Raw genomic sequence first — 12,018 nt, 5'->3', positions numbered from 1 at the left:
AGATGTCAACATGTTTTGCCAAGCAGAGACTCGGATAACTTTATTTATGTGGATTAATTTTGGATTGTTTCTTCCTCTAATTTTATTAGTGAAAAAGAGTAATTTTGACAGCATCAGCTGTTCATGAGGAAGGGTTGTCGAATGGCACATCTTATTGGTTTACTTCTTGAAAAAAAAAATTACACAAAAATTTGAAATAAGCCCTGTCATTTCCATTGATTTGCATGAATGTATATATACAAGAAGATTAACTAATTACAAATAATTATAATAATAATTGAGAATTTTGTGGAGAAATCTTAGCATATTCTATGAAGGATATCAGCCTTGATTTTCATTTAATGTGAGGAGGATCTTCAAGAGAATTTTTTTTAAGTGAGGAGGATCTTCAGAAATATTTTTTAATATCATTGATGAGAAATCTTAGCAGATTTTGTGAGGAATATCAGCTATTGATTTTCATTTAATATGAGGAGGATCTTCAGGATTATTTTTCTTAAATGAGAAGAATCTTCAAGAATTTTTCTTAACATTATTAATGAGAAATCTTAGCATATTCTGTGAAAAATATTAATCATTGATTTTCGTTTAATGTGAGAAAGATCTTCAGAATTATTTTCCTTGACACTCCCCCTCAAGCTGGAGGTGGAATGAACATGGACTCCTAGCTTGTCTCGGAGCAGATGAAAAGTTCGCTTCGGTAAAAGCTTGGTGAATATATCTGCAGGCTGAGATGAGGAAAGAATATGGCTCGTAATAATGTCACCCATGGCTACCTTCTTTCGAACAAAATGATAGTATATCTCTATGTGTTTAGTACGAGCATAAAATATAGGATTGACAAATATATGAAGAGCACTGATGTTGTCACAAAATAGTTGAGGAGGTTGATGAAGAAAAATGCCAAAGTCTTTAAGAAGAGAAGTGAGCCAAGTGATCTCAGCAGTAGTGAATGCCATAGACCTGTATTCTACCTCGGAACTCAAACGAGCAACTGTGGGTTGCTTCTTTGAGCACTAAGAAATATAATTAGCTCCAAAAAATATGCAAAAATCAGTAGTACTTCGTCTGGTAGCAGGACAATCTGCCCGATCAGCATCACTAAAACCATATAAAGAAACAGGATTTTGAGCAAGATATCGAATTCCAAAGTCCATAGTTCCCTTGAGGTACCGCAATATCCGCTTGACTGCCCTCAAGTGAATTTGTGTAGGAGCATTGAATTGTTGACAGACTCAATTGACAGCATGAATAATATCAGGTCTAGTGAATATCAGGTATTGCAAAGCTCCAACAATGCTACGATAAGTAGTGGAATCTACTAATTTTGTATCTGAAGCAGTAGGCTTATCCTTTAAAACTAAAAGTGTAGATATGGAAGAGCTTTCAAACATACGTGTGCGGTTAAGGAGATCTCGAATATACTTAGTTTGAGTAAGAAAAACTCCTTCAGAGAAAGATTTTATCTCCACTCCAAAAAAATACCAAAAAGAACCAAGATCTTTGATGGCAAACTCTTTGCCAAGTTGATGTAGTAAATCATTGACGAAAGAATCATCATTGCCTATAACTAAAATATCATCAATATACACAAAAAAAATAGTAATGATAGCACCATGGCAATATATGAAAAGAGAGGAGTCGGCCTTACTGCAATAGAACCCAAGAAAAAGGATAAACTGAGAGAGACGATCAAATCAGGCATGAGGTGCTTGCTTGAGATCATATAGTGATCATTTGAGAAGGCACACATGGTCTGGGTATGTGGGATCAGTAAATCCTGATGGCCGCTCCGTATGCACTATTTCCTTGAGACGCCCATGTAGAAAAGCATTCTTAACATCTAGTTATCGCATTTCCACTTGAGTGAGATGGAGAGAGCTATAACAAGATGAATAGTGGTTGGCTTGACTACTGGACTGAAGATTTCATCATAGTCCAATTTAGAAACTTGTGTGAAGTTTCGAGCAACTAACTTGCCTTAAAATGATTAATGGAATCATCTTCTTTGTACTTGATACGATAGATCTATTTGGAGCTAACAACATTTGTATTGTGAGGTTGTGGAACAAGTGTCCATGTGTCTTTGTCATATAAAGCCTGAAGTTCTTCTTTCATGGCAGACACCCATTTTAGATCTTTGAAGACTGTTTTAAGAGTTTTTGGCTCAGTTGGAAAAACTTCTATGGCTAGAGCATAATCTTTTAGATATGCAGGTGGCTTTTGAACTCTAGTTGGTTGAGCATCAATGGTAGAAACGCTATTTGAGTCTTGAGAAATATACGAATTTTGAGAATCCTCAAATGCATCTTAAAGATCTCCAGGTACAGCTTAAGGCTCTTCAAAAATATCTTGAGAAGCCTCAGTTTTGATAAGTTGTTTAGCAACTGAGTCCGTAGTTTTTTGGATTGATTTGTAAGATAGGTGTGATCGCAGAATTTGAAAGAATTAGTTGAGTGTGAGTTTTCCTTACGTGCCAAAATTGAATCAATTTTCTTATTGAAATCATTTGATTCATCGTGGGTAGGAAACTCAGAAAAAGTTAATGTTGGATCTCCTATTTTATTTTGTGAAGAGGATACAAGTTCCTTGTGAGGAAAGCATTCTTTGTCGAAAATAACATGACGAGAGATATAGACTCTTCTTGTTATAGGATCTAGACATCGGTATCCCTTATGAATAGGACTATAGCCAATAAAAACACACGGATATGTCTACTTAACAAACTTATTGCCACTTTGATGCCTCAACGAAGAGAAGCAACGACATCCAAGAACCCGCAAACATTTGTAATCTAGATGTCTTTCGTAAAGCTTGTGATATGGAGTGTCATTTGATAAAACTGAGGACGGCATCCAATTGATAAGATAAACTGCAGTGAGAAAAATATCAACCCAAAGGGTTACTGGCAAATTTGCATGAAATAGCATAATTAAACTAGTTTCAACAATGTGATGATGCTTCTTTTCTGCAACATCATTCTGTTCTGAAATTTCTGGATAAGAGATTTGTGTCTCAATATCATTAGTTTTCAAATAGGTAAGAAATTCATGAGAGTTGAATTCACCTCCTTCATCATATTGAAAACCCTTAATGCCATGATCAAACTTGTTTTCAACAAGCCTATGAAATTCTTTAAAAATATCAAAGAAATTAGATTAATTTTCTCCGTAATGGATATAACCAAGTGAACCTGAAAAAATCATCCATAAAGACAACATAGAACTGAAACTTCTGATTTGAAATCAAAGGAGCAAGCCCCCAAAGATCATAGTGAATTTTCTCAAGAGGAGATTTTGAAAGTTTATTTGATGAATGAAAAGGCAGTTTACAACTCTTTCCCATTTGACAATTTGTATAGATAGCAGATCTAGAGATCCAATAAGAAATATCAATAACATTTTTTCTTTTAACAAAGATAAAATCTTTGTATTTGGTGTTCAAGTCTTTGATGTCAAAGGATTGTAGATGATCCACCTTTCCTTATTGCACTAAGAGCCTCCTGAGAAGTGTCACTTAAAGCATAAAGTTATCCTTTTTAATGCCCCTTTGCTATCGTCCTTTGATTTTGATCCTTAACTACAAAGTCAGTAGAAGTGAATTCAACAGTACACAAGTTATCTATAGTAAGTTTTTCAATAGATAAAAGGTTTTTTTTCAAATCTGAAACCACAAGCATATCCTTTAAATTTAATTGCTCATCTTCTGTATTTACGTTTACTTCTCCAATGTGAAATATAGGTAAACTATTTTCATCCCCCACATAGATAACATCATTGTCATTGTATGATTTAATGTAAGAAAGTTTACCTGCATCATTTGTCATATGTGTTGTAGCTTTAGAATCTACATAGAAAGATGGATCATTATAATCATCAATAGTGAAGGCAGCCAGTGCTTGTGAAAATTTCTCAGATTGATAAGAGTAATCATACCTATACCAACAATTAATAGTAGCATGATTTGGTTTGTTACAAATCTGACAAAAAATTTTATCCTTATTTGCAAGTTTTGGCTACTGTCCATGGGTAGTGATTCCTTTTGGTGGACGGCTACTGTTATCTTGATTTCTGTTGCTTTTCTATTGTACAGAGATGTCTTAATTTGTTGATGAGGAATCTCCTAAGTTGTAGCATCTTGCAGGAGTAAAACCTCTGCCTCATGAGGTGAAATTTTCACATCTTTCTCTATTATTTCGACCACGACCCTGTTGCCCAAAGAAAGCTTCAGCATGTTCCAAAAAAGCCTTTTCTTCTTCTTTCTTTGTAAGTTGATTCTGCTCAAAGCCTTGGAGAGCCTGCACAAATTTTGTGAAGGACGGATAAGGTGGTTTATGACCATGACATTTTTGAAGCTCTCATAGTTTGAGCCAAGGCCACGAGCAAATGAAAAACTTTGTCAAGATTTGGAACGGGTTGTTTTATAGCGGCAAGAGTGTCACCAATAGATTTGAAATCTTTTAGGTAATCTTCTAAGGATCTCGATCCCTTCTTGATGGTCATGAGCATGTTCTTCAAATGGCCTTCTTTCTCAATAGTCATTGAAAGAAGTTATTGTTCCAGTAATGTCCATACCTCATATGCTGTCTCTAGGCCAAAGATGGAACTGATGATGTCTTCATTCATGGTCCCAAATAACAAAGAAGTAAGAAGATCATCATTGGTCATCCAAGACTCGTACAGTGGGTTGGAAATTTTGCTATCTTTCTCATCCTCTGTCTCTGTTGAGGATTTTGTATCACCGGTGAGATGATGATAAATACCCAAGCTTTTGACTAGGGGTATAATTTGGAAGCGCCATAGTAGAAAGTTGGTTGAGTTTAATTTTATAGAAATAAGACTGGAACATTGATAAAAAAGGATTGGATAGTGAGTTGAAATTCATTGGTAGATGTGGATTTTGACATGATGACGTTTGTAGGTGTGGGCTCTGATACCATGAAAAAAAAAATTATATAAGAAGTTTGAAATAAACCATGTCATTTCCATTGATTTGCATGAATGTATACATATAAGAAGATCAACTAATTGCAAACAATTACAAAAATAATTGAGGATTTTATGGAGAAATCTTAGCACATTCTATGAAGAATATTAGCCTTGATTTTCATTTAATGTGAGGAGAATCTTTAGGAGAATTTTTTTTAAGTGAGGAGGATCTTTAGGAATTTTTCTTAAGGATGATAAATCTTAGCACATTCTGTGGAGAATATTAGCCATCGATTTTCATTTAATGTGAGGAGGATCTTCAGAATTATTTTTCTTAAGTGACGAGGATCTTCAGAAATTTTTTTTAACATCATTGATGAGAAATCTTAGCACATTCTGTAGAGAATATCAGCCATTGATTTTTGTTTAATGTGAAAAAGATCTTCATAATTATTTTTCTTAACATTTCTAAATCATGTTCTCACCCATTATATTGATTAATCATCCTCACTCTTATGTTTTTTTATTTTTTATTTTTTATTTTTTATTTTTTTTTATAGCGATAGAGTATTCAATAGCTAAATCCTGTTCTCACCCATTATATTGATTAATCATCCTCACCCTTATGTTTTTTTTTTTTTTTGGGTAGTAATAAAGTATTGGATCTGTCCACTCCAAAATGATCGAACTTCCCAATGAAAAATATTTGTTTACTAAAAGTTCTTATGAGCAACACTTAAAGAAACGGATGAAGAAATGGCGTTGACGCAATTATTTGGAACAGCATCTTTAGCAAGTCAAAGGCATAGTGTTTGGAGACATGTTTGTATCCAAAGTCTGCTAAGAAAGACGAGACTACCTACCAGAGATCATGAAGCCCAGAAAGAAATATGGAGTCTGCGCCCGATTGAGAATTCCAGATCTTTTATTTCCTTCCATTCTGTCAAAACATTCGATCACAATTGAAGAAATCTTTAACCAATAATTTGTGGGTCAACCCTCATGCAAGCAAGCAAATGCCATCGGCACTCAAAACTCATTGGCTCCTTGGTATATTTTACTAAACTTGTATAGTTTACAATCCTAGAAATAGATCATAATTCCTTAGTGAAACTTTCTTCTTACATCACATCATCTTTTAAGCTAGATGATAATACGATTAGCTCTCACCTAATAATCTAATTCTCTGTACTGTTTGAAGAACATGGGAATCCACCACCTTCTGTGTGCCTTTCACATAAACAACTTAGCCAGAGATCCACCATTTGTCTAAATGCCAACATATAGAGCACCAAAAAGCAAACCAAACCCCATACATACAAGTTGAGTTGGTGTCACGAGAGGTGGTGGTGTTACACACTCGGTACATCCTGCTTCCATGATTTGGGTTACTACCTCAATTCTCTCCCAGGTGGTCTCCAAGGGAGGGAGGATTCTAATGTACATTTCCCGGGCTTTTTGGCATCCTTGCACCTTTAAACAGAAAACTAACAGTCTCCATCCCTTCCCCTCCCTCCAAATGAGTACGTCCTCTGATGTCCCCTCCTAAAAAAGGTACCCCTTTCTAAACTATATTCTATTCCCTTCCACCACCTTTCCTCCTCCAAACCCCATCCTCAAACATGCACCCCACGTTGGAGCTCTTAAAAATAGTAAAGCAAGACATCCCTCCGAAAACCCCTCCTCCTCCTTTGCCGCAGTTCAACAGGAGAGAAACAAACCTACCCAACTCCCCAATCACTCTTTAGGCTTTAGGAAGATGGGTTTCCTCTCCCATTTCTTCAACTATCTCCAAACCTCAAGGTGCTACCTTTGCCTCCTCTCCCATCTCCTGCTTCCTTCTCCCATTCCCTTGAAACCTTCTCCCAGAACAACAAAGTTGCCAGCTTAATTTCCTTCTTTCTCCATTTCCTTTCCTTGGCCTTGGTGGAGAGGTGGTCTTCTTCTTCTTCTTCCATCTCTTAAGCCATCAAGTTTCCACCTTTCCTCTCTTTTCCATCTCCTTGCTTGATTTTATAGGTCTTGAAGCCATCAAGTTCCTGCCTTGCCCATCCTTTCCATCTCCTAGCTTGATTGTATAAGTCTTCTAGCTAGCCATAAAGTTCCCTCCTTTCCTCTCCATTTCTCCCCCCAAAACTCCCTTCAACCACGCGATCTCCAAGGCTCGCCCACCTCCTCCAGCTTCTTGGTTGTCCCTCTCAGAGAAATGACCGGCTCCCCTTCCATAGCATCTCGTCCAAAGTCGAGTCGCTAAAACGTCTCATGGTTCGACTCCTCAAGCGTGGACCAAGCCTCGACAAGCCGACGCAGGGAAGGGAGCGGATGTGCGAGATCTCGGGACGCCCGGCGCAGAGCCTAATTCTGGAGGGCGCGGGTGGAAACGAGGAGAACAAGATATTTCGGAGCCACGGAGCAAACATGGGCTGTCCCATCGACGGACAGCAGATCGGCTGGGCGCTCGACCGGTCGCCGAGCAATGCCCCAAAGTCTCGCCTGGGCAAGGGTGGCCGAGATGGGATGCCGTCAGGTAATAGCCGTTGTATCCAATTGGAAAGCTATTTTATGATTTCAATGCTAATAGATGCGGTAGGGAAATAGAAGCAAGAGGAAGTAATGAGATTTATTAAATTGGTAGAGAAGGTGATCAAAAGTCTGAATTAGGTTAGATTAAGCCGAGTGGCTTTTGGTTTGTGATCCTGTTACTGAGGGATCATCTTATCTGGAGAGTTTTTCCTCCTGAATTATGCTCAGGTGTAGGCAAGTGTTGGAGAATAATGTAGATGGTTTTGATGATAATCTCTAATTTGGTAAATCTGATTCAGATATGGAGCTAATGAAGGAGAGGTTTGCGAAGCTTCTTCTGGGTGAAGACATGTCAGGGGGTGGAAAGGGAGTTTCATCAGCTCTGGCTCTGTCCAATGCCATCACCAATCTTGCAGGTATTGCTCATTTTTCCTGTCATTTATTCATTCATTCATTTGCACGTATTTGTTGGTACAGAACACATTGTATGGTTCATTTAACAAAATAATATGTGTCAAAATGTTGTTCGGGATTACATGAAATCAAATGAATGGCTGACTGAAAACAAAATTTGTTTTTATAATGATCTCTTCACTTTTCAAGAATAGAAGTCTTTTTAAAAATTGATTTATATATTTAGACATCTATATTTTAGTTTCACGCAACTTCTATCTATTGAACTGATTGATGGCATATTGTCGGATTAAAACTGATTGGTAATAGCTACAGTATCTGCAACATTAAATTCAATTTCTGATTTAGCATTGGCTATGGAAGAATATATGTCATAAAATGTCTTTTTGATGGAAAGAATATTTTCATAAGATGTCATCCAGCGAGGAAACAGGAATGAAAGATTCCAGCTTTTGGAAAAAGAATGCAACCTTGTCCATTTTGATGGTATTTTATGTATTTATTTATTTTTGAAGAATCTCATAGTCTCTTTATGTTGAACAATGGTTATAACCTTAATCAGGGAGAGTGGAGACATGGATCGTCCAAGATGGATTTGTTACAATATAGTAGAAATGGTTTTTATTTTTGAGAGAGAAGATTAAGGTTATAACTGTTACTTGAAGAAGACAAGGCAATCATTAATTGGGCAGCATGGGTTGTTTTGTCCCATTAATGGAAAGCGAGGTTTTCTATATCATTCAATAAGAAAAGCGAACTACTTTTTACTTGGGTTGGGAAAGGACTACTTGTCAAAGTCCCTACTTTTATCAGTGTTAATGGAGCTAAATATGGACAAACATCTTTCTACACTACTAGATATTTCATAACTCATTACAAGCACAAATTAAGACAACTTTTTATACCTTCTTGTTTTCTTCTTTCTGATTAATGCAGCTTCTGTTTTTGGTGAGCAATGGCGCTTAGAGCCCATGTCTGCTGAAAGGAAAGCAAGGTGGCATAGAGAAATTGATTGGCTTTTATCTGTCACTGATCATATTGTTGAATTTGTTCCTTCACAACAGACATCAAAAGATGGATCACACATGGAGGTTATAGATGATTTTTTTCTCTTATTCCATTCTGCAATAATCTTCTCTATGCCAATACATAAAAATTTAAGCAATATACATATTGATCTGTTTCAAAATTGCATGACTTTGATTGTCATTTACTTTTCTTTTACAGATAATGGTAACTCAGCAACGCAAAGATCTCCTCATGAACATTCCTGCCTTGCGCAAGCTTGATGCAATGCTCATTGTGAGATAGCCTATCCCTGTTTCTTTCTACAAATAATCATAATAATTATAATGGTAGGAATCTTTATTACTCATGCAGATTTCAATTCTCATTTCATAGCCTTTTCCATGGAAATGCAGGGCTATCTTGACAACTTCAAAGACCAGAAAGAATTTTGGTACGTATCACGGGATGCCGATGAGTCTGAGAAAGGGAATGCAAAGAGGAAGGATGACAAGTGGTGGCTTCCCACTGTCAAAGTTCCTCCAGATGGGCTCTCTGAGGTCTCCAAAAGATGGTTGTTGTTCCAAAAAGATTCCGTAAACCAAGTTCTCAAGGCAGCTATGGCTATAAATGCTCAGGTTCTTATGGAAATGGAGGTCCCTGAGGTTTATATTGAATCGCTTCCAAAGGTGTGAACTCTTATTTGATTTCTATTATGCAGCCAATATGTTCTATAATTCCACATAATCATGAAATTCCTAATGAGATGCCACCCTAGAATGATATCATTTTTTTACTTAAGATATCAGGTTGCATATTATAAATGCAGATTTGATTTTCGCTGATTCCATTGTATTAAATAATCCAACTAGTATTAAAACTCTGGGTGCAGGAATTTTGACATCTAAAATGACTTCTAAAAGAGGAATTTCATTGTTATGGTGCTTCCCTGAGTGATCCTTGTGCCTGTTCATTTGATTCTGGCATTTTAGTCCATTTGTCATATAATCATGTATAAATAGTCTAGAGAATTATTCTGTTCTGTCATGTTCAGTGATTTGAAATAGTATTTAAGATAGAAAATTATATCTTTCAGCATTATGCTTGGTGCGAGATAATTTTTGATGAAGTTTTGATATACCAGAGAATTATCAGCCTGCATACCAGACATTTAAACATTGGGGTAGTGAAAATGTGATCTTTTCCTTTTTTGACAATAAGTGTTCAATTTCTTGAGGAAGCTGCCTATGTATAATACTATCTCATTTTCCTGATCTTCATTACTGTGAGAAGGAAAAGAAGCACACGCACTCTTTAATTCTCTTTTAACGATATCTATGTCCTAAGTTGGATTTTTTCCTCCTTGTGACAGAATGGGAGGTCAAGCCTTGGAGATGCAATCTATAAGAGCATTACCGTTGAAGTGTTTGACCCTGAAGAATTCCTTGCATCGATGGACTTGTCGACAGAGCACAAGGTCCTTGACCTCAAAAACCGGATTGAAGCATCCATTATCATTTGGAAGAGGAAGATGCACAATAAGGATGGCAAATCATCTTGGGGTTCAGCTGTTAGCTTAGAGAAGAGGGAGCAGTTTGAAGAGAGAGCAGAGACCATCTTACACCTGATCAAACAAAGGTTTCCTGGCATTCCTCAATCAGCCCTTGACATAAGCAAAATCCAGTACAACAGAGTAAGAAACAAACTGTCTCTTGCTTCATCATCCTAGAATAACATGTTCTCCCTCGACTGTAGAACAATGTAACAAACTCTGGACCTTCTACTGAATTTTCTGCAGGATGTCGGACAATCTATTTTGGAATGCTACTCAAGGGTTCTAGAAAGCTTAGCATTCACAGTGATGTCGCGAATTGAAGATGTTCTATATGCAGACTCGGTTGCTCGAGATCCATCACACAAGGACTCCAACAGAAAACACACATTGTTGTCTGATTCAGACACAACAGGAACGGTGAAGAAACTGGACCCGAAAGAGGAGTTGGAGAAGTTGAAGGAAGCACCCACCTCAATGACACTGTCAGATTTCATGGGTTGGCATTTTGATCCAGATGCAGAAGCGGGAAATAAGGATTCAGGGAATTTGAATAACTTGGAAAAACTGAAGAAGCATCCTACCATTGGGGCAAAGAAATTTTCCTATATAGAGAAGCTCGAGATCTTGGGAGGCTTGAGAAGCCCGACAGCTCGCCATTGAGGATTTCTAACAGTAGAGGAGATATGAAATTGGACACACACACACACACACAGCTTCGATTTAATTGTAAATAGTGCAGAAGAATGTTAGAGCTTGATAGATTAATTGTTAATGATTTGTCGACCCCTCTTGTCGATGGGAAAGTGCTGGTTCTGTTTGACTTACTAGATACTTCTTATCTCAAATGCCACATACTTTGTAGTTGCTGATCATCTTTTTTTTTTTTTTTTTGGCCTCTCCTTGTAGCTACTAATCACATTCTGACTTACACCATCCCAAATGAGATTCTAGATAACTAATTTTTTTGACGCCCATAATGGTACCACATAGATTGCATAATTCTCTTTTTTAAAAAAGAGCAATGAAGGGTTTTAAGGTTCTCTTCCACAGAATTCGTGCAAACTATCATCTTATTTCTTCAATAAGCTAAATAGTCGTTGATTTTGTAGGTTTACAGATAGATTTTTCATTTTTCAATCTTTTAGATTGCAGAAAACCTCAAGGCAAGTCATACACGAAACATATATCTTTTAGATAAACCTATCACTGCACATAATTACCACATAAAAACATGCCCAGCCTGTATTTGATCACCACATGGTTCAAGTTCATCACAAACTGGAGTTAGATGTACAGCAAAGACCCCACATGTTAAATACCAGGTTAGGCGGTGTCGCAAAATTTTTGCAGCCCTGCGTGACATAAATGGTGATTTAACCGCACAACAGAGCAAACAATCAGTGCAATCTGATAGCGTTCAAATTGGTGCTGTTGAAAATAATTTGCTGTCAGTCGGGACATATTTGTGCTCAACCACAGAATCTTGCACTACAGAAACCCAGCAATCATCTATGCTCAAAAAGGGGTTTTATAGAGACCTGTGTGTTTGCTGTCCAGAACCCTATTTACCCACTTCACATCCTAATTGCAGGC

The 12,018-nt window shown here is 37.0% G+C and overlaps 1 protein-coding gene and 1 pseudogene across 1 annotated transcript; one reads left to right on the top strand and one right to left on the bottom strand.

Moving 5' to 3' along the window:
- Positions 1–3,158: 3,158 nt before the first annotated feature.
- LOC140859373 (uncharacterized) lies at positions 3,159–4,781 on the bottom strand (annotated as a pseudogene).
- Positions 4,782–5,581: 800 nt separating this feature from the next.
- LOC105048295 (rho guanine nucleotide exchange factor 8) lies at positions 5,582–11,855 on the top strand. The gene is made up of 7 exons (XM_010927564.4): positions 5,582–7,455; positions 7,751–7,867; positions 8,802–8,956; positions 9,093–9,167; positions 9,287–9,559; positions 10,243–10,563; positions 10,669–11,855. Exons 1-7 carry the CDS (start codon positions 7,191–7,193, stop codon positions 11,083–11,085), a joined length of 1,623 nt encoding a protein of 540 aa, XP_010925866.1. The 5' UTR covers positions 5,582–7,190; the 3' UTR covers positions 11,086–11,855.
- Positions 11,856–12,018: the final 163 nt, after the last annotated feature.

Source organism: Elaeis guineensis, chromosome 7 (assembly GCF_000442705.2).
Source record: "Elaeis guineensis isolate ETL-2024a chromosome 7, EG11, whole genome shotgun sequence".
Lineage (NCBI taxonomy): Eukaryota > Viridiplantae > Streptophyta > Magnoliopsida > Arecales > Arecaceae > Elaeis > Elaeis guineensis.
This window is presented reverse-complemented; position numbering and strand designations above follow the sequence as displayed.

Bases quoted from the DNA above. Each gene is read 5' to 3' on its own strand.
- LOC105048295 (XM_010927564.4), top strand. From the start codon at position 7,191: ATGGTTCGACTCCTCAAGCGTGGACCAAGCCTCGACAAGCCGACGCAG. The intron at 8,957-9,092 runs GTTATAGATGAT...TTTCTTTTACAG, and splicing joins AAGATGGATCACACATGGAG to ATAATGGTAACTCAGCAACG. The intron at 10,564-10,668 runs GTAAGAAACAAA...AATTTTCTGCAG, and splicing joins GCAAAATCCAGTACAACAGA to GATGTCGGACAATCTATTTT.